The 25406-nt window shown below is 38.7% G+C and overlaps 1 protein-coding gene across 6 annotated transcripts in view; it reads left to right on the forward strand.

Annotated features, from left to right (window-relative positions):
• Positions 1-25365, forward strand: part of LOC101855195 (stromal membrane-associated protein 1) — a 42417-nt gene extending 17052 nt beyond the window's left edge. For 2 of the 6 annotated variants that reach the window (XM_013084321.2, XM_035970558.1), the window contains 9 exons: positions 3211-3282; positions 3970-4108; positions 5460-5492; positions 10073-10191; positions 12126-12279; positions 18522-19019; positions 22971-23260; positions 24578-24667; positions 24957-25365. In XM_013084321.2, coding sequence (XP_012939775.1) covers positions 3211-3282; positions 3970-4108; positions 5460-5492; positions 10073-10191; positions 12126-12279; positions 18522-19019; positions 22971-23260; positions 24578-24667; positions 24957-25100 — 1539 coding nt within the window. In that variant the 3' untranslated portion in view covers positions 25101-25365. Of the gene's footprint in view, positions 1-3210; positions 3283-3969; positions 4109-5459; positions 5493-10072; positions 10192-12125; positions 12280-14565; positions 14605-18521; positions 19020-22970; positions 23261-24577; positions 24668-24956 lie in introns of all 6 variants that reach the window. The other 4 variants (XM_013084322.2, XM_005101480.3, XM_005101483.3 and 1 more) reach the window with 4 other exon arrangements.
• The last annotated feature ends 41 nt before the right edge of the window (positions 25366-25406 follow it).

Consider the following 25406-nt stretch of genomic DNA (forward strand, 5'->3'; position numbering starts at 1 on the left):
CCCGGAGAGAAGCAATGCTAATTAATAATTCTATGTGATGATAGCACAGGGTCACACGGCTGTGGGCGTACTGCGTACGTACGTACATATTATTATATGTGTATGTACAGCAGCATGTGTAACAGATTGCAGTGACTGAGCTATGGTTTAACACGCACCATATGTGTGTGTGTGGGGGGGGGGGGGTGACAGACTTGTGCAGTCTATTGATTTCACGCAGTCTGCGCCACCCCCTTTTAATTGATAGCTTTTCCATTTGGATAGTTACAGATGCTACGTTGGGCTTACACTTTGTTTTGTTTGTTTAATTGTTTTTTGTTGGGGTTTTTTTGTTTTTGGTTTCTTTTTGTTTTTAGCGGATTGACTAGTTAGGTAAAAGGATGCCATGGACAGTTTGATTTAGGTTTGGTTTTTCGTGTTCTGCTTCTTTTAAGTGTGTTTTTATGTGTGTGTGTGTGTGTGTGTGTGTGTGTGTGTGAGAGAGAGAGACAGACAGAGAGAGTGAGAAACAGAGAGAGAGAGATGTTGCCTCTTTACAATGTACAGAGTGACTTATGTAATAAGAATCTCGTCATCCACTCTAAGGCGTGTAAACAATTGAGCTTGAGGTGTATTATCAAGTCATTTTGATACAGTCTGGGTTGATGCTGTCTTCAAAACTTCTCAAATAAATACAGTTATCCTGTCTGCTTTGGGATTTTTTTTCCTTTTTCTTTTATGCTGCTCTGTTTAGAATATACATTTTTTGTCTTACATTATAACAAATATTTTTATATAATTACTTAGACATAAGAAAATTCTCCCCCTACCACCATTTATATTGAATGGTTAAATTGATGTTTGTCAATGGTCAATGTGTTTTTGCTTTCATTACTTTCCTGTATATTTAGCATTTTTCACTACACTGACAAAATCTATTTTAGTTTATCTATCTAGCCAATAAACACATTAAGTGGGTGATTGGCGGGTGCTCTGGTGTGGTTTGCTTCTTCTTTCTTATGAAACATCTATCATCCCTATCTCTCCTTCTTCTTTTTTATGTTTGTTACTCTCTTGTAACACCTCTAATCTTCTGGCGCTCATATGACCTTATGCAGTTTGGAGCGCTGTAAAACCTCTTCTAGGACTAAAAAAACATTTTTCATGGGGGTTGGGGGTAATAATAGTGTGATAAGTGGACTGCACACATCAACAGACAGTACCTTGTCATTAATATTTGGTGTGTTCCCATGATGGTCAATTCTCAGATTTAAATATGATCGCTGTGTCCCAATACAACATGTGGTATTTCCTTTAGTTTGTTCTCTTTGCACTCTTTCGCTCTTTCTTTTATGGGCACAGGTGGTTGGACAGTGCCACTGGTAGGTCCTACTTCTTTATTTTCTCTCTGTTGTTTCTGCCTGTCTGTCTTACTTTTCCTCAATACTAAATGAATGACCATTATTGTGTCGATGCGCTTCTCTTTTTTCAAACAAATAAACATCTATAGGTGGTTGGTGGGTGCTCTGGTGTTGTTTGCTCTTTCTTTCTTTTCAAACATCTATCATCATTGTCTCTCCTCTTTAACTTCTTTGTATGTTACTCTCTAGTAAAACTACTGATGTCCGGCATTTATGTGACCTATTTGTGTTGCAAGTGCTGTAAAACTCTTACTAAAACTAAACAAAAACTGTCTTCATTCTTCTTTACTCTTACTTCTAGGCTTAAACTTCAACCATTGAAATAACCTGCTTTTGTCCACGAGAGCATTTTCCACTCGTACAATAACAAACAGCAAGTGTTTTGGGCTAATGAGTTCTCTGGTGTGTGCAGTGCAGATTACTTATCCTCTCTTTCACCATGGCTGGTATCTTTGTCAGCCTGCAGCCAGCATATCTGACCTGTCAGTATCCTTGATGGGTCAGGTCTGAAACACACAGGGTGGTTGGCGGGTGCTCTGGTGTGGTTTGCTCCTCTCAAGCGTCTATCGTCCTTACCTCTCCTCCTTCTTTTTTGTGTTTGTTACTCTCAAACACCTCTATTCTTCGGTACATACATGACCTAATTATGTTGCACATGCAGTATAACTCTGACTAAAACTAACTGGAACACTCTACATGATTTCGTGGGTGGTTGGCGGGTGCTTTGGTGTGGTTTGCTTCTTCTTTCCTTTCAAACATCTATTGCAAGTGCCGTAAAACTCTTACGAAAAAAACAAAAACATCTGTCATCCTAATCTGTCCTCCTTCTGTTATGTTTGTACCTTTGGGGAGGACATTTTACATAATTGAAGACCTGAGAACAATACTTTGCCCAAGTCCAAAATGGCAAAAATTGAGTTAGTGGTGTCTATAAATAAAGAAGACTTTCCCGCATCTATTGATAGTGCATATGACACTCTACTGTTAATGATGAAAGGAGAAGAAGAGAAAAACTGCAGTGTATCACAAAGCAAAAATAGACCAATGTGTTTTTGTTTTGCCATTTTTTTCCGTTGAGTAAATTCCGACTACGGCACAGTCTTGTTCTCAGGTCTTCAGTGTGTTCCTCACTCTCCCATGATGCTACTAGGCTGTCAGTGTCTTCTTCTTCTTCTTCTTCTTCTTCTTCTTCTTCTTCTTCTTCTTCTTCTTCTTCTTCTCCTTCTCCTTCTCCTTCTCCTTCTCCTTCTCCTTCTCCTTCTCCTTCTCCTTCTCCTTCTCCTTCTCCTTCTCCTTCTCCTTCTTCTTCTTCTTCTATCCCGTGGTTGTGGCAACCGTGGGGGCACCACTGCATCTGAAATCCAGCTCTCGCCATTTCTTTTTGTCCTTTTTTCCTCAGATTGTCGCCCATCGTCTTCCCTGTCCACTCTGTGATGTTGTCCTCTCATCTCCTTCTGTGCCTTCCTCTGTTTCTCTTTCCTTGTACGGTTCCTTGTAGGATTGTTTTGGTAAGTAGTGTCAGCGTCTGCTGGGGTGTAAACCTGCTGTGAACTGGCGTCTGCTTCAAGAGGGGATCTTGCATCATCTGCTGCTTTTTATTTTTCTTAACAGAAACCGGGGATAAATGCAGTCTCTCTTCTATAAGCCTTGCTGGCTCTGGAAGGACTTAACTACCATTATATTACTTTTTCTCTCTTTTTACTTGAACAAAGACGTGAAGCAACCAACACTATTCAAAACAGTATAGTGAAAAGGGTTAGAATTAAAATATTCATATTTTCATTCATTGTCATGTTATGTCTTGTTTCAGTGGTTGGAGGACAGCAAAGCAGAAAAGAAGCGGGCCAGAGCCAAGCCAGCCGGGGGTGTGCAGCTCCCTTCTGTGAGTGCAAGATTGTTTATAGTGGCTCTTTTTGTTTTACCTGTCACAAACTGTTAAGTGTGGGTGGTTGGCGGGTGCTCTGGTGTGGTTTGCTCCTTCTTTCCTATCAAACATATATGGTCCTGATCTCTCCTCCTTCTTTTTTATGTTTGTTACTCTCTTGTAACACCTGTAATCTTCTGGCGCTCATATGACCTTACGACGCAGTTGCGAGCACGGTAAAACCTCTACTAAAGAAAAAAAAGATGATAACAACGGGGTTGATGACAAGGATAGGAAAAGATTGCATATTGTTGTTATAAATAAAACATACCTCAACATTTTATGAATGAGCTTTCAGAAGATCTTTGTCAGTTATGCAATTTCTTTCCTGGTAGTTTCTTGTACGCCCTATGAACAAGGTTTTTCTGAAAAATATACCTTTATAGTGTATCTTAGTGCAGGTTTCTTTTTAAATCACTCAAACGGTCACTCAACATAATGATCATAATATGAATAGTGGGTGTATATATTCATATTATATAGTTTTTTGCCTACTAGGTTAGTTTTCTTTGATTGTGAAGAGACATTGCTTAGAAAAACCATGTTGTGATTTATTGCTCTCATGAATGTTCTGAAGAAAAAGGCATGATATTAGTGAATCATCGACTGATCGCCATTTTTCCATCATGGTTTTCCAACCTCTAGATACCAAAGGCAACTGAGAAAGCTGCCAATAGCACCGTTGATGCACCCAGACAGAACACTGCTACAAAGGCTGAAGTGAAAGTCCCTGCCCAACCAGAAGTGAAACAAGCTTCTGCTTCAAACGACCTTCTAGGTTTAGGTAGGTCTCTCACTGCATTTCCGTTCCTTACTTTCTTTATGCAGTGACAGTGTTGTCTGTTCAGTTATTTTGGCCTATTTACCAGACAAGAGTCCTTGATGCTCCTTTTTCATCATCTCGTTCCATGCTGTTTGCTGTGGGTTTTTTGGTGATTTTTTTTAGAGAATAGAGATTCCATGAATGTGACTGTTTTAGTTTAATAAGGAAAACTTTTCTGTAGACGCTATCACTTGTTGTCTCAATTGCCTTTTAATTCTCCTATGAATGTAACTTTTTTGGTCCTACTCCATCACTAAAATCAGTCACTTCATGATTTTGTCTTTTATAAGCAAGGCTTTTTAAAAAATCTCGTTGAGACCGCATTAGCTACATATGGTTGGCAGCTTCCATAATAGCACACCCTGCTGCCGACCATATCTTTCTTTTAGCTTTTACGTTTTTTTCCGGGATGACTCTTCAGTGTGCTGTATTTTTTTAAACAGAGTGAGATTCATGCTGTACCAATCTTATATCTCTCTTCTTTATTTTAGAAAATACAAGAAACACCCCAAAAGAATAAAGAATCATTCAGTATTGAAAGTTAACCTTTCTGCAAGTGTGCTTATGCTGTTGATTCCTTTTTCTTACACCTTGCGGCTTATAACTGCTGCAAATTATATTTGTAACATTTTACTGTTTGTAATCTCTAATCATATAAAATAAAGCTGAATGAATCTTAAGTTAATGGTTGAAACATGGTTTTCAACATCAGAATCTGTACCTTGCTTTTGTAGGCATAGAGTTTGAGAAAGGTTTATAGTTTTAGTTATATATAGTACCTTAATCATTCACTTTTGATAGTGTTAGCAGGATTTCTTTAACATTAAATTCTTCTGTAATTTTAGGATCTTTAACAAAGAGTGACTGTCAAGTCTGTCTTCATGTTTCAAAAAGATTTTCCTTTGTGTTTGTTAAAAAGCATCAGGTGGTCTGAAACTGTTGAATTATGTGGTGTTTGATGTTGTCTGTTGCACCTTTCCCCTGTTTTATGCACTTTCTATTTTGAAATATTACTGGAAAATGCTCTGTAGGCTACTACTACTATCTTTTGAAAAAAAAAATTATTATCTTTTCTTTGCGAACCCTAATGGTTTTTACTTATTAAAAAAGTTCTTCTGAAATCATCAACTCACACTATCATTAACATCCTTTGGGTTTTTGTTTTCTTTTTCAGTGTAGAGGTAATTTTTTTAATGAGTGAATATTAGTAAAGCTGATTTTGTGCTTTGGTTTTCGTGATGTCTATTGTGCGTATTTTGTGTTTGAAATGTACTTTGTAACAGATGGTGTGGCCAAATCTTTCTGTCCATAGATTTAGGTGCCCCACAGCAAACTAATGTTCAGCGTAAGTGATACTACTTTAGCACCTTTTTTTGTTTACTTTCGGGGGCGGCTTTCTGAGACGTTTGTTCTAATTTTTTTTTTTTTTTTTTTGGGTGCTGTCTTGCTCAAACCCCCCCTGCCTTATCATTTGGAAACAACGATTTTGTAAAATGATTTGTCCTCAGAGACATCATTTTTGCATGATTCAGTTCTGTCATAACCTGTTCTATACATTGAGAAGTGATGACGATTCAATTTGAATTTATCTTTAATTTTAATTTACAGAATAACACTTTGCACATTTATTCCATATTTGCCCATGTCGTTTTAGGTTTTGAGGGAAATAGCAAAAAGTTATTTTACCCTGTCCGTATATTGGTTCTTTTGTGCTTTTAAAAAAATAAAAAATTAAAGGTTGCCTCTCTGACACAGTATGAAACTTTTGTACTTTTTTAGTATCCACATAAAGGTTTTAACTTGACAGTGAGAGAGCACAATGAACTTTTCAGTAATGATCATAAAAAGTTGGCCCGGGCATTTATGGAAAGAGTGTGGCTTACTTTTCTTTTCTAACACCTTAAGCATATTTGTTTTTCTCTTAAATATATTGTTCTGGGGCCTCTTGCGTGAGTCTTGTATCTGTACTTTCCAAAATCAAAGAGGCAGTAACTTACTTTGCAGTTGCACAGTACAAAATACCCAATCTAGTCACCCAGCCAGGAGAGTGACTGCCACGGACTTCTCGGGCCTGCGCCAGGTGACCGGAACAGATAATTTTTACCAGCGCGTTATTGCGCCAAGTGACCGCAAAGTGTTAAGACTGTACTTAAGGCAATAAATTAACTCTTTAAACCCCATCAGACGGTGGGAGCGTCTATTGGTAATAACCCTGTTCCCTGTCAGATGCTGGGAGCATCCGATACTAGTGACAACTGTTTCATTTCATTTAGTGCTAGTTTTTACTTTGTTTTTCGGAACTATTCCTGAACCAAGTTTTTTAATAATGACTAAGCCTTTGTTTCCGCCGTTTAGAAGTTGGAGGCAAGCTTTGGGGTTATAATGAGACATAGTGCACTAGGTTTAGGTGACTGTAGAAAAAACTCAGAGAAATGGTGTAAAAAACTCAGGGTTTAAAGAGTTAAAACTGTACGTTGTACAACTGACAATAACTTAAGACTGTTTTTTACAGCAGTCTTGCCTCAGGAGACCAAAAAAGTGGGACTGTGGGTGAATTTTGTTGCCTCTGTGTTATGCAAAGCAGTATCAAGGAGAACCACAGAGTTCAAGTAGAGGTTGTTGCGCAATGATCCTTTTGTGAAATTTGCCTTAACTTTTTTTTAAAGTTGTTTAGTTGGACGTCAAAGTGATTTTTCTCCGTTCAATATAGGGAGAATGGTAGGTTGATGCGAATTTGTAATACAGGAGTATTTTTGCTTGTGAATCGAGGGATCTGTGTCTGGAAGCCAGTTATCGTAGTGGGTTGTTTTCTTCTCTTTAACCTGTTGTCCTCACATTGTAGTAGGTCATCAGTAGATTACAGTTGCTGGTCTTTACAGTGCTTCTTCACCAAGTGGGTTAAGTTACTCTTGGGGATATGGGAAACTAAAGGAGTGCACTTTTCAGTAAAAGTTCGAAAGTTAGATAGTGGGGGAGGGGGATGGATATTGTTTCACCAAAGTCTCAACAGCGTATTGCATACATTGAAAATGTTGAGAAGCACTGGTGACGAACTAACGCATCATGTCTTCTTTCTGTAACATTCCAGCCTACTTCAGTCAGACTCAATAAACTGAGCAAATTTTGCTTGGATTTACTTTTTAGATTTAGGCATGGTCTGGAATGTGAAGTAAAGAGAGAGTGTTTGTATGTGTGCATATTTTGTTTTGTGGCATATGGCATGTCCTAAGAATGGAATTCAGACATTTTTGGTTATTAGTGTTGTTTTTGGAAACAACTGCTATTTGTGGATTTTTCTTTTTGTAGATTCAGATTTTTTGGGTTTCGTTGTCTAGTTTTCATACTTCCACAGTGGTATATTTTTAGGAAGGTTTGATATGTCACTATATATATATGTGACATGGTAAATTTATTTTATATTTTGAGCGGTTATTCACAAGACTCATGTGCAAGATGGTATTTTATTACAGGGAGTAGATCTAGTCTTTTTTTTATGTTGTGTCTTTCAAAGTGTTTCACAATTTCTGGTGGTTGGTTTTTCTTATTCACAAAGACAAATTGGAAACTTTGATAGCATCATTTGGGATTTTCTCTCAGGGTTTTTTTTTCTTCCCCAGCATCACACTGTTTCTGCATTTGCTTTGATTGTCATGTCTTTGTCTTGTCTTATTCTTACTCTTTATCTTTTGCTTACTCGCTGGCATTTGATTTGGCATAGGCTTTGGTATGATTTGCTTTCCCTACTCTTTTAAATCACACTGGCTTTCTTCCTGGCTAGTGCTCTTTTTGGCTTCTTTTCCTGTCAGTTCATTATACATTGTTTTGGTGAGAGTAAACCTCTTTTTTATTCTGTCTTTTATTCATTTGATATAATTTCTTCTTCTTTCTCTTGGGTCGTTTTCTACAATTTTGAGACTCACAATGCAACTGATTGTTACGTATGTGGCCTATTTTGTATGAGAGCTTACTATTTCTGGCCTGTTGTGCAGCCTTATTTGATTTTCAAATGCTGTCCATTTCTACCTGTAATACTGAGTTTTTTCTGGTTGGAACAAGATGATTAAAACATTTTGGACTGTACAGCAAGCCAGAGCAGGTCTGCTCTTCTTCGTCAGGTGACTACAAAAGAATCTTTTAGATCTTTATTGGGCACAAAGGGCCTTTGGTTTCTTTTTAGTTGTGATCAGAGAAGACGAGTTTCTGCATTGTTCCTGCCCTAAGATCAATGGTGTGAAATCCAAATTACCCAATAAGCAATACCCGTATTTGCTCGGATTGGGAGCTGAACCAGATACTTTGATTTGAGAAACAAGTTGCTGGCCTCTTGGCTGTCCCTCTCCTACTGCCTGTGTCTGCTTTGAATATTTTGCCTTATCTGTCTGCATGTCAGTTTCTATCAATGAATTTATGGATTTTTTCATATAACAGAAGGATTCTTTTCTTTTTTAACCCCTCAGGGTAGTAAGTAGTTTCTTTACTTTCGCTGAATATATGTGATTAACAGCTTTTCTTTACCTCTACCTATTCCATGTTCTTTCACAGAATTCATTGTGTTAACCCAGTTGTTTGTAGTATGTGTGACATTAATTGATCGTCTTGTTGTACCAACCTTGTATGCCAAGAGATCTCCCAACAGCAAGCTGAAAGCCTGCGTGTGCTTCTTCCCAGTGGATGCCTCCTCGCTGCCACTCGCTGCTCACATTGCGTTAAGTTTAGCCTTTTCAGTGAAATAATGGCGTGCATTGTGTTTCAGCTTTGCATTTTTGCTACATGCTGCAGAGTTTCTAATTTTGTCTGTTATTTGAAAAAGAGTGAAAACATTTATGTGACAATTTGTAGTAAGTTGGGCTTTTTTTTCTTCTCTAGTATAAGGGTTGTAGAATTTCACAATCACTCTCCTAACTGGCTATGGCTTTCCTATCATTTTGTAATCTCTTTTTCTCCGGGGTCATTAACTATTATCAGTGGGGTATCAAACACACGCACACACACCTTTACTTTAAATATTCTGGTTGATAAAATGGTACTGACAGATTATTACTATAATGCATCAGTGCATCTGATGGTGGTGGTTAAACATTTAACCCTATCCATACGCCATGGGGTCATTTTGTACTCCCGCATTGTATTCTTCACATTTTAGAATACTTCTAGTACGAAGATTTCTTTGAAACTTTCACTACTTTCAGTATTTCTCAAAAAAATCCTTTTGACAGACTGCTAAGCGTACGGATCGGATTAACGAGTAAATTTCCTCATTGGAAAGTGGTGGCACAGAGTTCCCCACGTCGTATGGATACAATAGTAAACACGACGTACGGATTGGGTTAAAGTTGAGGAAGAACAAACCTGGTGTTTAGATTAATTGTAGAAAAAGTTTTGGCCATGGTGAGATCTTCTCAGTATTTTTCCAAATGTTTTTGGGGTTGTTGCTGACAAACTGTTCCGGTCATATAACTATCATCACCTTGCTCATGTTTAGTCAATATTTTCGGTGTAATTATTCATCATGCTATGTAGTGTATGCACTGCTTTGTGAATGAATGTATTTATTTGTGCCCAACAAAGAAAGATCAGAAAGTGGAAAACGGAGTCAAAGTCTTGTACAATGTTCTTTCAGTTGCTACATCAGTGAATACTTCTCATAAAATAGCAGGTAGTTGTGGATCAGATGTGGTCTACTACTTTTTTATTGATTGATGGATTTATTTATTTATTTGTTTGTTTTATTTTTTTTTTATTGTTTTATTAATATTATTAGAATCTATGTTTGGGCGAATGTGGCCATCATGCTTACTCCCAGCATAGTACAACTCGGCTTTCGTTGTGAAGTAAGGAGAGCTTCCTTAATTTGGAGTGTAATAAATCTTTTTTTTTTTCCTCTTTTTTAAAAACATTTTTTTCCCTTGTTTTTCACATGTGCAGAGGCCACCCCAGCCCCTAGCTCCGGCGGGAACGAGCTGTTTGACTTCTTCATAGAGCCCAAGCCTGCAGAGACAGCGGCCAACCCGCCTGGACAGTCCTCAGCCGCCAGTGATCTCATGGTAGAAACTCTGGGGGGGAGGGGGGGGGGGGGTTGTTAGTAAAAGCAGGCTTTTTCCAACGGTCGCGAATTTCCTCGGACAGTGCTGAATCCGGCAATTGGAAATTTGAGAGCCTTATCACATACACTATAATAATAAGAAGAAGAAGAATGATAATAATTTTAAAAATACTAATAATGATAAGAAAAAGAAGAAGAATGATAATAATAATAATAATAAAAATAATGATAATGATAATAATAACAATAATAATGATAATAACAATAATGACAATAATAATAAAAATAAAAATAATTGCATTCATATAATGCATATTTACGCCCTGCAGCATACTCTATGCGCATTACAATCTATTACCTCAGCAGACCCAACGACACTCGGAAACATTCTCGGCATACAGTGCAAGCTGCAGATTTCAGGTGCTCAGGCACTTAACAAGTTGACAAGATCTTTCACTGTCCATAAACTGAATTTCTGTTGAGCATAGGGAATGACGTCCTCGTCAGGGTGCGAGATCAACTGTTCAAAATTGTTTGGATATTATATGAAAACGCTACACCAAAACCAGCCCCTCTTGATGGGATTCTGGTTGCTGTTACATAATCTGATGTCATAATGTTGGGTATCTTTGCCCGGGGTTGGGTTTTTTTTTTTGGGGGGGGGGGGGGGTAAGTGTTTTACGGGGCTCGCAACAGCACAAGGTCATATGAGTGCGCATGACACACCATACGTTTTCAGTTGGTCGGAATTTGGAATTTCGCTGGAGTGGCAGCCGAAGCCTACTGTTGTTGATTTTGGACCACCAAGGGATCTTGAATGTGCCCAAGTTGCACAGGGGACTTCCTCGATTTTTTGCCCTAGTCCGAGAAGGCTAGGTGTAGATCTTACCTACCATTAGATCAGGGGTGTGGCTGAAAGACAGCAGTAAGAAGGAGCCATGGAGAATCAGTAGAAAGACTGTAGAAAGAGTCAGGAGCCCAGAGGAGGGGGCAAAGGAGATGAAGGGATGGGGGCAGAAAGTGGAGACGAAAACAGACGACAGAACATTGTTAAAGAGCAGGAAAGGTTTTGAAAGGAGAAAATTATAGAGAAGAACATTTTCCGTCGCTATCCGAATTCGAACCGGGGACGTTTTGAAAGAGAGGCGAACAACTTCACCTCTAGGCTAGGCCACGAGAGCCCCCGACTGGGTTTTTTGAAAGTTTGGCAAGCCTAGTAAAAGGCAGTTGAATCTATGAGAATTGTAATGTTTACTTGGTCCTCTGCAAAATTCATCCACAGACTTTTCTTTTCGCACAATGACCTTTAATATACAATTGAGAAAAGCAAATACAGTTGCGCATTCGAAAGAAGTATATAAAGTTATAGGAAAAACAAAAAAGCAAATGCCCATGGACAGCAATACCCCACTTAGATCTTACCACAAAACAGACAGATGTGATCCCCACCAAAATGAGGGATGTCCTCAGCGTTGCACACAAGAGAAATTGTATCAGTGTACAGTGTATGCATGCAATGAGAATATCTATTCAGAAGTTTGCAGTACTGATATTAATGAAATTATTTAATAGGAATTGTTTGCCCTGACATGTCATATGTGTATGAATTTTGTTATCGTATATACAGCGGGCTGTAACTTTTTGCAACTTCAACTGTTTTTTTGTTGTTGTTGTTTGTTTTGCTTTTTTGTTTATCAGCATGTTTACAACTATTCTTAGTTGCTGCTTTTAAGTGGGTGGTTGGCAGGTGCTCTAGTGTGGTTAGCTTCTTCTTTCCTCTCAAACATCTATCGTCTTTATCTCCCATCCTTCTTTTATGTGTTTGTTACTCTCTTGTAACACCTCCAATCTTCGGCACTTATATGACCTCATTGTGTTGCAAGTGCCGTAAAACACTTACTAAAACTAAAAAGCTGTTTTTACTTTGCCTCCTAGAACGGTGCTTCTGAGAACAACCTGTTCGGCAATGACAATGCACAAGTGGCTGGCAGTGGGGAGGAGAAGAAATCTGCCAAGGATTCCATCATGGCGTTATACGGCGGAGGAGGGGGTGGAGGGGTGAGCCAGCCTCAGATGTACGGTGTCCCGGGTAAGTCGTTGAATCGTTTGTCTCTGCCAGTCATTGTTTGTGGCTTCCTATTTTTTTGTTATTGCATTTAGAGGCCTACAATAATGCTGGTTAAGCAGGTGGGGTGCTGTTTTTTTAAATAGTTGTATGTGTAGCAATGGAGTACTAAGCAAAAGTGTTTGAACTGTAGGGTTAATAAATCACGACAGCGGTGCCTACTTCTCTTTTTTTAGTACTCAAACAGATTTGCTCTTGAGTTTTGCTCCAAATAGGTCACCACCCTGGAAATGCAATGTAAGATTTTTGTTTCAGTTCAACTTTAACGGTTTTATTGAAGGAAGTTGTAGACACAGTAATCAGGTGATTTTTCCAGTTGACTGCCTCTGTTTTATAACACTGTGCCAGTTTTTGCTCAGTGAGGGGCTAGTCAGTTTGTCCTTTTGAAGTTTGAACATAATATGTTGATAGACAGGTGTGTATGTATGTCTTGTTGCGAATGTTGGTTCATGTGTTTGTGTGTCTTTCTGTTTTGTCTTTCGTATTCACCGCTTTTCTGACAGAACATCCTGTGCTGTGTGTTTTGGTGTAGTTTTTGCATGACATGTCTCTCAGCATTTCACAAGTCTTTCACTAACTCTTTTCCCCTTTCTTCATTGCTAGCACAAGAAAGAATTAGAAAAATAGGTGTAGGCCTAGTTGGGTTTTCAAAGGAGAAGCATGTTGTAGTTAGATAGATTCAAATACGTTTGACAAAATATTCTTAGTAGTTTGGATGTCTCCTCTTTGGTGTATTTTTAATTCTTTTCACTGCAGAATACTAAAGACAATAGTATTTCGTTGTAGAAAATAAAAGCCTTTGATGTTGCTGTAGGAGATAGAATCTTTGATTGTGGGTGGTTGGCAGGTGCTCTGGTGTGGTTTGCTTCTTCTTTCGTACCAAACATCTATCGTCCGTATCTCCCCTCCTTCTTTTTTGTGTTTGTTACTCTCTTGTAACACTTCTAATCTTCGCCACTTGTATGACCTTATTGTGTTGCAAATGCCGTAAAACACTAAAACTAAAAGAGATTAAAAGGGCCTTTGATGTTGCTGTAGGCGATAGAACCTTTGATTTTAAATATTATGCTGTTCTAGTTTGTTTTCTTTCCTCTATCTCTTCTGTGTGTAAAGTTACGCCTTTTCTTGTCCTTCTCTCTCTGTTATGTTTTGTGGGATTTCTTTATTCTGAGTGGTTCTCACTTGATCTTTGCACTACTTGCACTCTGCTGAAATGGTCATCTCTCTGCCTCCGGTTGCACTTGTAATGAATACCTGGATGAGAGTAAAGAACTTGGTTATTGAGCTTACCAACTTCTAAGATGTTATTATGTTTAAGCGTTGTAGATGAAACAGGTATAAACATGTGAACAGGTTTACTAACACAAAATGTGGCGGGGGGGGGGGGGGGGGGTTCATTGTGTACTTTAACCAGAACTGGAATAACCCTTATCTTTGAGTGGGTGATGGTTATCACTAAAATATTACTACTTTTGACAAAACAGATCTTTTTGTGATTTTAGAGAGAATGAGAGTATGTGGTTTGTGGCACAATGTTGTACTCAGATTTACTTTGTACTTGACGTCTTAGAATATTTTTAGCCACACTGTCTCCAGCCGTTGAGAAAATCCAAATGGTCATATTGTGTCTCCAGGTGCATCCAGCCTCCTAATTTGATGTTTTTAGCATGATGTGTTTGAGCTGCTTTATTTTTTATCCCTTTTTGATGAGACAAAGAGCGTCTGGAGCAAGTATTGATTGTTTTCTTTGCTAAAAGAAATGGCCTGACATTGTTAGTGTGCATGCTAATTATGTTATGGCTGAAAATAATACATTTGACAGATGCCTCCATTTTGTGATTTGAATTTCGAGTCAGCACTAGTACGAATATACAGGTTGCTAAGGATTGCCCCATTTTAGTCATGCTTCATGCAGCTAATATAAGAGTCCTTATAAACTCCTCCGTCAAAATTTGTGCCTGACCCTTCTTATATCAAGTTTGCAACGCCTTTCAATCGAAAGCGTGGTCGTATCGTAACAGGTTTATGATTATGGCGTACTGTTTGAGCAAAGAAGAAAAATGTTCAAAACTGTCTGCGTTTGTTATAGTAAAGGCTGATTCGAAACTACCCCCATCACCATCACCACCACCACCACTACCACAAACTCGGCTAGGTGGCAGAATCAAGCACAAAAGTTATATTCTTTGGAGACTACCTCTGTGGTTAGCTGCAGTCTTTCATCTCAATGCTGCCTATGATGCATTTCAGGTCCAGCTGACTTCTATTATTATAATTATCAGCCGACTGGTAATTGTTGTTTTTTGTACTTCATTTGTTTTTTGTTGTTTTTTCTTGAAGCAATTTACACATATCTTTAATGCTTCTTTCACCAAATATTGCAGTTGTGACCCTTTCGCGTTTAGAATAGTTGATTGTTCTGTCTAGACGCATCGTTGCTGTTACTGTACCATAATCACTATGGAAAATTTAAGTCGATAATATTTATAGCACATGCATGACCCTCTTTCAAGGCACTAATATTTTACTCAAAGTGTTGAAAATATATTTTGGGCATAAAATTTTCCAGAATGGGACAGATGTATACTAAACTAGTGTTATTCAACGATGATTGGAAATTTGCTTTAAAAAAAACTCTGTGGAATGAAAATGCAAGTGAATTGTGTGTTTTAAGAGTGTGAGGACTGATATTAACATTTTTGAACAAAAAAACATCTTTTCTGTCAAGTTCAGACAAATTGGGAAATCTCTTAAATAAAATGTGTAAAGGATGATACAATTTGTCTACTAAAGAAAGGATAATAGCTTTTTGCTATGTGTTTTTTTATATACTCTGGCGATGTTATTTTGTTTTTAAAGAGTCTGTCGTTGTTCTGTCCTGTACAGTTATTTTTGTTGTTATTATCTCTTGTTTCATTAACTAGCGCTGTTACATTTTGAAAACAAAACCAAATTTTTAAGGGGCTATTTTCTCGTTGGACGAGGAAGGAGCCAAGACGTGGCATCTCGTCTTTCCTTGTACTAAGATTAGAGGGATTCATTCTAGTTATGTTTAGACTTAACTTAGTGGACACATCGAAAACAGAGGACTCATATATTTTTGGTGCGGTTTTAAAGGTGTTTTATTTTATTTTTATTTTTCGTTTAGTTAATAATGACCTCGATGTGCTTTGAGATTGTTCATCTTGGAGTCTCCTCTATCTGTTGTTCCGTTTTAAATCAGGAAAGAATAGTTCAGAAAAACTTCTGTTTTATGATTGCACAACCATTTTCAGAATGAATTCGTCTAACGCTTTAAGTTAGCTTTTTTAATGAATTAATCTTGGGCCTTTCCCCTCATAAATTCTGGCCTGATTAATCATTTGCCTAAATTTAGTTTATTAAGGGTATGCAATTATTTGTTTTAAATGTATGGGTTTCTGCTTTGCTCTTTTCTGCAAAGACGCGCATATCCGCAGTTTTTTATCTGCTTTCTTTTCAGCCAAGCTTAGCATCAGCTCAAAGAAACATAGTTCTGTTACTACTGCTTATGGGAATTATTGTGGCTAGATGAGCCACCAGTCGCAAGAGTTAGAGGGACTCTTTGCCAGTATCTGGTTGAGAAGTTTTCTTTGTTTCCTAATTACGTTTTGTGTTATTTGCTTTAAATAACAGTCCAGAACAGGTGTTCTGTTGGCCCTCAATAATGTACTCTCTGAGCTCAAGTTTGTTGTGTTTTCTCATTCTTCTATAAGCAATCGAGTCCTGTGATGGTTGTTTTAGGGACTGGAATATTCCTCTGTTCTTGGGAAAGGAGATGAATATTTTTTTAAGTGATGCTTGTATTTCTGTACTGGTCATTTGTTTCTGCCCTGTGCCTGTATTGAAAATGCTAAAGTGCCAGTTTTGAATCTAGAATATCTGTCCTGAGCAAAGTTTTCGTGGGTTCACATTTATAAACAAAATTTTACTTCTTCTTTTTCCTCTGTTTTCCTTTTTCTTTTCTTTAAACTTCTCATTTCCTGTGGAGTGCACATTTCAACATTTTGAGGATAGTTTATTCAAAGATTTATGGGGACACCACACTCCTTTTCTACCACGTTTTTACAAATTGCCTTACAAAGTAAAATGCTGATATTTGTTAAAACTTTGATTTTGTGTATTTGACCAACACACTCAATATCAAGCTTGAAATCTTTTTGTTTTGTTTTTTGTTGTATTTTTAGAATGTATTGTGCACTTTTTTTGCCATTTGTACAAATTTTGATCTAACGTCTCTGTCTCTCTGTGTGTCTGTCTGTGTGTCTGTCTGTGTTTCTGTCTGTGTGTCTGTCTCTCTCTCTCTCTCTCTCTCTCTCTCTCTCTCTCTCTCTCTCTCTCTCTTTTTTTTCCCTCTCTTTCTCACTTCCTCTTTCTCACTTCCTCTTTTTCTCTCTTTCTCTCTCTCACTTCCTCTCTCTCACTTCCTCTCTCTCTTCTGCTGTGTGTGTGTGTGTGTGTGTCTCGGTCTCGATGAACAGATATATAATGTGTACATAATTTTTTTTATGTTTGTTTTTTTACTTTTTATTCTGTATATATAGCTGCACTCCATTTATGGACCGGGGAGGGGGGGGGTCCTTTTTATATTCCTTCCTTTGACTTGTTGACTTTTTGTTGCTCCAAAGGTGAACTTACTTGAAAAAAAATGTTTACAGTCCCTTCTTTCATTGTGTGTCAGTTTCTTTGATCATTTAAAAGCAAACCTCTAGCCCCAGCAGTTATCTTACATACAACGTTTTGCGCTGAAAGGATGTTCTGAAATCTGAAACCTTGTGAGGGAAACAGATTTTCTTACAAGTTTTTCAAAAATTGCGCAGAAATTATTCTGCTTATTATGTGTTTATGGTTTTCACATAAATTTAAGAAAACAACTATGTTATATGGGGTTTTTTTATGGAAGGTTTTGGTGGGGTGCTGTTTTTTTTATTTTTTTATTTGTATGCCTGCAGTAAAATCATTATTTTTGCATTCGGCAAATAACTGCCATTCTATGTGTAATGGTAATGTCATAAACTACCACAAGATGAATAGGGCATTAATGAAAATCATGCAAAAATGAAAGCAAGATGGATCAATGACTGGTACTCAGCTGCAAGTTCTTTTGGGGAAGACTCTCACAGGATAGGAAGCCCAAAATATGGGCTAAAAACTTGTGAAATTAGTTGAAAATTGGATTAAATATGTGCTAAAAATCAAAATGATTATTTCACCGCTTTCAATAAATTCTATGAATGAAAATTACATAAGTTTTTTGGGTTTTTTTTTTTTAATGTTCATATACCCATCCCATAACTTCTAAAACACCTTCATAATGACTGTTTTATTTGTAGTAAGTAGATGTTTCACTCACACAAAAGGATTTCTTCATCTGACTTGCCGGGGGGGGGGGGGGGGGGGGGTTATTTTTAAGGTACACTGCCTATTCTTTTTGGCCCCTGTTACCTGATGTGATGTGATCTTGACTATTTCGAAGTGTATACAGAGACGGTAACCGGGAACAAAGTCACGAAGTATGCAGACCCGGTAAGGGAGATCTGTGATTTCAGAAAGTTTCAGCACCCAGACCCGGTAGACTGTGTGTGTGTGTGTGTGAGAGAGAGAGAGAAAGAGAGAGAGGGGGGGGTGGAGGGGGTAGAGAACAGGGGAAAGTGCTAGCAAATATCACATGCCCCAGTTGACAGGAGGGAACGAGGGAAAGATAAAGTGGGTAAGAAGGTGGGGGGGAAAAGAAAGACAAAGACAAACGAAGAGAAAGAGAAGACGACAGAGGAGAGCGAGAAAGAGATGGGGGAGGGGGGGGGAGAGAGATGGAGAGAGACAGAGAAATAGAGAGGGTGACTGCTCGATTGAAATTATGACATTGTTCTTTTCTTTAAATTGTCTTATTGATCCTCAACTACAAAACGGAGGAAAAACGATCGCTCATCGAAAAGACATCCGCAACCTTCACTGAGATCTAGGTCTCGAAACTAGATAAATGATTTATGTCTGTCTGTCTAGATCTAGACCTAGGCCATAGATGTAGAAGAACCTAAGTCTACCCTGAACCAAGAGGGGGCTTAAACTCCGAAATCACAAAAGATTTCCTCTACCGGGTCTGTATACTTCGTGACTTTGTTCCCCTTTACCGGGTCTGTGTGCACTCCCTTACCATTTTGCACCACTTGACTGACATTTGTCCTCAGCAGCCATGGAAATGGCCGGGAATGTGGTACCGGTACCAGCAAATTCTGCAACACAACATTTTGTCAAGGGATCCGACGATTTAATCAAAATGCATGATGCTGCTCCCGGTAGAAATCCTGGCCTTTTCCTCCCACCCGCATCAAGTTTTGCTCAAATGGGCTACATAGGCCAAGGCCAGCCGGTGGGCTCACTCGGTGGTTCCGTGGGTTACGCGGCCAACAACAACTTCCAGACTGCCTCCTACACCTCGCCCGTTCAGCAGCCACTGCCCACCTCAAGTTTTGGCAAGCAGCCCGTTCCGTTTGGAGCAAAAGCTTCAACAAACTCGCAAGCTGCCTCTGGAAACATAGGACAAATGCCGGGAGGAATCACTCCGCAGCAGCATCAGCATCAGCAGCAGACGTCTGCTGCAGGGTTTGGTGCTGCGTCTGTGGGAGCGGCCCAGTCGTGGAACAGCTACGGGGGCCAGGTGCGGCCTGGGTTTTATGGTGTGCCAGGTAATAACGACTTGTTGTTCATGGCTGCCAGCGTTTGGCCTTGGACTCTCCTGCTGCCCCCCTTTTTTCCACCGTCCCGCCTTCCTTCAAGGGCGGTGGTTTTTTGGTCTCTTGCCTTGCATGGTGGATGAGGGATTTGATGCTCTTTTCGTTATTTGCCTTCCTCTCTGTCACAAAAGGGACCTTATGATTATGGAGGTTGAAGCAGTTCTTCTTTGCAATGTTTTTGAGGGTTTTTTTGTTGTTGTTGTTGTCGGTTTTATTATTTTTGCTGAGCATCTCAGCTTTTTTTTGCATTATTTTCTGATGTTTATCCCTGTCCAAATCTTACAGAGATGTTAAAGCACAAGTAAATATGGAGGTTTTTTCTCTGAGTTATACGTGCTTAGTCTTTTAGTAGGAAAATCATTTGTGATTTTGTACATTTGAGAAGTAAATCTTCCTAGTGACAGTGACAGTTTTGAGAAATGAGCATTTTGTTTGAATGCAATGTTACCAGAAAATGTTAACTTTATTTTTTTTTCCATCTTAAAGTAGGCCTACCACAAAGATATCATGTGATCTTTGACAGCTTTTTGACCCGTGGTAGCAGGTTCTCATGTGTATTAAAAAAAACAGGGAAAACATATTTTTAGACGGACTTTCTCATACTGGAAGGCACTTTTTTCAGTCTTAGAATTTAATGCACCAATCACACCGTGCTATTTCCTGACTATGCAGCTCTGAAGGGGCTTTTTTTTTCCTTATGAATTTTTTGCATGGTTTGTAGCAATGATGCTACTCTTCTTGTCTCCACACATTTCTGTAATTTGCAGGAGCATTCATCATTGTCAATACATGTCCCATATTTTTTTTGTCTGTGTGTTCATTTGTTTTTGTGGATTTATTTATCTGCAAGAAAAGGCACAAGAAGATGTCATGTGAATGAAAAAACGTTACACTATTGAATCAGTGATTATTAAGGGATGGTGGGTGGTTAATATTTAATTTTGGCAATTTAGTGATAACCCCCTCGGCTTTCTTTGAATAAAGAATTGTACTACTGGCTGATGGTGGTTGAGTGGTTAGGCTACCGGACTTGCAATCGTGAGGTTGCGGGTTCAGGGGTTCGAGCCGCGGGCCCGGCGTTGTGTCCTTGGGAAAGACACTTTACTCACATTTTCCTCACTTCAGCGAAAGATCTTGTCAGTGTGTTTGTGTTTTAGCGCCTATAAATGGCTGCTTGCACTGTATGCTTCCCAGGAAGTTGAGGTTGTTTCAGAATGCTCTCAGGTCTGCTGGGGTAATAGTATATTTTGTGAAGCGCATAGAGCTTGCTGTTGAACGAGGATGTGCGCAATACAAATGCAATCTTTTATTATTATAATATAAAACTGTTGGTTCACTTGTAAGTTACGTCAGTATGGGTAGACCTGTTTGTTGAAAGCTGACTCAGCAGTCTGCCACACTTGACTTTGTCCAAAAAAAAAAGAAGGCCTTGTTTTCCTCAGACAAGGAATGTATTTTAGACTTCATTTGCGATTTGCCAATGAAATTAAAAAGTTTCTTCCTCTCTGAAATGGAAGCCTTTTGCCCAATATTTCTTGGTGGTCTCATGACCATTTTCCAGCGGTGACATTTTGCTCTGCTTTTTCTTTTTTTTTCAAGAATATATATTGTTTTAATTAGAGTTGTGTTGCCTTATTTTGGTCAGTTGTGGACCTTCTTGACCATATTCTCAAGGGTTTTCCTTTTCATCTCTCTGACAAGCTCAAACTGCAGAAATTTTAAGGAGTAAATAAATTTAATTGAGGTCTCTTGTGATCAGCTGAAATTTAAGTGAAATATAGTTGTTTTTTTAATTTGAAAACTTTCCCAGTGATTGAAACAAAATAGTTTTTAGGTTGGTTTTTTTAAAATCCAAAGTCCCCCACACAAGAGTGGAGATTGAAAGTTTGAAGTACTAATTGCAATGTTAACATAGGTTTTGTTGGGTATAGACCTAGATCTTGTGATTTTTTTATTTGGATTACTGTGCCTTAAGGTTAAGTGTAATTGAAGTTTTGAGCACTCAGTTAATTTCGACTGACGTATATTAAGTTAAAAAATATATTAGCAACACTGAAACTATCTGTGCACTGTAAAAACCATGCTGCCTGGTCGATGCTTTTCAGCATTTTGTCCCCTCGGTTTTATGCAAAAAAAATTCTGAAATTACGCAAACTGAGCCCAAAAATGTGAAATTATGCGATTCTGTTAATTTTTAAAAAAGAATGATTAAAGAAAATAATCAGAAATTGTTATTTAAAAATGATCAAATTTTGCTAAATTATGCGGGGTGCATAAAACTCCAGGGACAGAGTAACCATGATGGATTAGAGCATTTTCCTCAAAAAGCAGTTTTCTAATTCATAAATAGCTTTTTCCCTTACTTATTTCTTTGTTTCACACTGTGCTTTCAGAACATAAAAGAGCCTATCTACTTATAAAGCTGTTCAACTGTTTCCTTTTCCCTTAATATAAGATAGGTTTTTAAGACTGCTCTTTTTCTAAGTCGTGTGAATTGCAAAAAGAATAATCAGTCAATGACTAAAGCTAAGTTAGCTACATAGATCTATATCCTACTTCTCGTAGTAGTCTAATGCTTTCTTTTCCATACTCTTTGCTTTACATAATTTTTTAAAAAGTTATATAGATGTCAGATCAAGTTAAGAGGCAACAAATGAGAAGAAAAACTATCTTTTGCCTACATAGTATACTTTTAAAAAATCTCAGTTCAGCGAATAGGTATTTTAGTCAGCCATCATGAAATATTATATAAGTACTCGTACTCTTAAATTATACAGGTTTTTTTATATTAGAGACTTATCAAAAACAAAACATCTTTAATTTGGAACTTTAAAGTAAGCCTGGCACAAAAATGCACTGTCTTTGAAATGATGTACACTGTTATAGAGATACATCAGTTTCATGATGGGTTGTGTTATTATTATAAAAGATGTTTTTTTCACCTTCATTATATATATATATATATATTATATATATATATATATATATATGTATATATATATATATATTTATAAGTTTGTTTTGGCTCTTACGTCTGTTACAATCTGTGAAGCTACAGCTGTCTTCAGTACTCTGCATCGTGTCTGTAGAAGTAGATCAGTCTGGGGGGTATTGAAATATTCTTTCTTTGACAAACAATACAAACTCTGTTCTAGTTGTGTTTTAATAGTGTTTAGACCACTGTGGTATGGTATTTTAACATATATATATTAAAAAACCTGCAAACTTTACTTGAAGGTATTTTTTGTTTTTTTTTGGGTTGGGTTTTTTTTTTTTTTGTTTGGGGCTGGGGGGGGGGGGGGGGGGGTAAATTTTCATTGTGCCCAGTCTTCATTGCCTTCTTCAGTGATTATATGCTTCATGCAAATATTGTGCACTTTCTTCTACATTATTGTATTATTATATTATTATTATTTCACTTTCACTGTGCATTCTATATTGGGACTCCTGTCTCCGTATGTGCATGCATATATTTTGTGTGTGTTTTGGTTTTCCTGATTAATCTAAGGGTCTGCCTTGGCATGAAACTCAAGCTGGATTGATGTACGCTATAACCACCTCTCTTGCTTCACTTGCTTGGCACATATTTGAATATTTTTTTTAATACCTTATTTTGTGCATAAATGCTACTGTGTGTTTTTGTGGGAGTAAACTCGTGTGACTTTTATTTGTATTGACTTTATTTAGTTTTGTCGAGATAGTGTATTGGTTTATTTAAATAACATTTTTTAAGCTATTGAGTATTAACATTTTGTGTGTGCATGTGTGTGTGTTTTATGTGTTTCTTAATCGAATACACGTATAAACAAATGAATGAATTCTGTATTAACATTGTCAGTTAGTTTATATTTGAATGGTATTATTGAGACCTTATTTGATTGGATGTGTCACTTGTGCTTACAGGTGGAGTCTACATGCCTCAGGGACAACAGATGTACCAGCAAGGAATGATGGGACCACAGCAAGGCATGATGGGACCACAGCAAGGCATGATGGGACCTCAGCAAGGCATGATGGGATCTCAGCCAGGAATGATGGGACAGCAGCAGGGCATGATGGGACAGCAACAGCAAGGCATGATGGGACAGCAGCAGGGCATGATGGGAAATCCACAAGGCATGATGAGACCACAGCAGGGCATGATGGGCCCGCAGCAAGGCATGATGGGACAGCAAATGATGAACGGGTCCCAGGTCTGTTTATAAGTTCAGAAAGTTTTGGCACGTGTGTGTGTGTGTGTGAGCATTGACAGGGTGCATGCTTTTGTCTTCCACTTCCTGTGCTAGTCGTGAAAAAAAGTTAGGAGTAAGCAATGTTCTAGGGTATACCATCTTAGGTGGGTTATTGTGTCTTGTACTTCGAAACCTTGTCAAAAAAACTCATTTTATTTCTGGTCCTTCTCATATGCGGAGAACTTTTATTGAGTGTCTTGGTCTTTCTGCTGGGATGCTCTATCCCATTGACACTGACAGACAGGGTAGAAGCCTATCTCACTTGTGTCAGTGTGGAGCGTAAAAGACACCTAGACAGTCGAACCTGTGTGAGACGGAATCGCAAGGGAGCCTGAAAAAAATTCCGTCTTAGACAGGGGAATTTAGGGGGAGATGGAAAGGGTGGGGGCAGGGGTTCAAAGGCCCAGCTGGTGGGATCAAAGATCGCTCGTCACCTCTCATGTGCTGTCCTCTCTAATAATGACATGCGTCAGTCTTATTTATCCAATTATCACCAGTGCTTGCCTTTCACAGGACCACTGTTAGACCTATTAAAAATAAAAACGTTTGAACATCTCCGTTGCTTCCGCCCTTGGCCCCACCCACAGGTGTAAAACGCACTGTCAACCAATGCCATCCCTCACTGTCATCATGTAACAATGATTTGAGGAACTCTTTTTTCGGCTGGCCATACGATCAGGGCAGCAGGCATTGGTCCGATCTAATTTTACACCTCTGGCTTCTGGCTACCCAGGAAAGTTTCCGTAGTGGCTCGCTACTCGAGCATTCTCATGGGCAGTTGTGAGATTTCACATCCACACTACCCTGACCATCTACATTGCTCAGGGCTCACATGATGGGGTAACATCTACCCCCGAATTGCACCCCTACTCCCCTTCCTCGCCCAGTAGCATGGCCATGGCATTAAGTTTAGAGCCGGCGGAACCAAACTTGCAAGTTTTGTTTCAAATCAGGGCTGAGCGGGCAAAGCATTTTCCGTCTTAGACAGGTAAAACCCTCGGAAGGGAGCGGATTTTTCTTTCCGTTTCTGCGTTAGACAGGTTTCCGTTTTATACATATAATTAAAGAGGAATATATCAAGGGGGGAGCGGGGAGATTCCGTGGAGACACGTTTCCATTTTACACAGGTTTCTGTTAAGGCAGGTTCGATTGTATCTTAAAAGTTCCCTACTTTGAATGAAAGCTATATGAAATGGTTTTAGTTTTATGTTTCCCACATGTTGTGGCAAAAATTACATTGATGTTCTCTTTTTTTTTCCCTCCACCCCCTTCCCACAGCCTAATGTGTACAACGGGCAGCAACAGATGATGGGAGCAAACCCAGGGATGTACACACCCCAGCAGATGCAGCAGCTACAATTCCAGCAGGTGAGCAAACTTGTTGGAGTGGGCGGTTGGCGGGTGCTCTGGTGTGGTTTGCTTCTTCTTTTCTATCAAACATCTATCGTCCTTATCTTTCCTTCTTCTTTTTTATGTTTTTTACTCTCTTATAACACCTCTAATCTTCTGGCGCTCATATGACCTTATGCAGTTGGAAGCACCCTGAAACCTCTACTAAAACTAAAATAAATGCCGTAAAGCACTTACCAAAACCAAAAAAACGAGTCAGCATCTCTCAAAAACCCGTCCTCTGTCTGTCTCCCTGTCTCCCTCACAGATGCAGCAGCAGATGACGTCGATGAAGCTGAACGGCTCACAGATGGGCGGGGTTCCCCAACAAGCCGTGCCGGGGAGCGGTGCCGGCAGCTCCTGGGGCGCTCCCAACTCAGGACACACGCTCTCCACCAACCTTTGGCAATGATAGACAGCAAAAATACTCTGCAGGCCTGCCACTTGTTGCGATGAATCGGAACTTTTTCTTCTTTGTAAAAGGGGGAAAAGTGAGGGGAAAGAAGAGATTGCCTTTTTTGTCCCCTTTTGGCGTATGTAGTAATAATATGTTATACATTCAGGGTCTGCCCTGATTTTCTTTCACATTCTTTTTGTCTTTGAATCAGTTGCTCTGACTGGAATATTTTTTTTTATGTCCACTACTATCAAGAAGACCAGTGCTTACAGCAGAGTTGGAAAGAAAAAAATCTGGATGCCCTGAACGTTATTGGGGGGG

Source organism: Aplysia californica, unplaced genomic scaffold (genome assembly GCF_000002075.1).
Source record: "Aplysia californica isolate F4 #8 unplaced genomic scaffold, AplCal3.0 scaffold00285, whole genome shotgun sequence".
NCBI classification, from domain to species: domain Eukaryota; kingdom Metazoa; phylum Mollusca; class Gastropoda; order Aplysiida; family Aplysiidae; genus Aplysia; species Aplysia californica.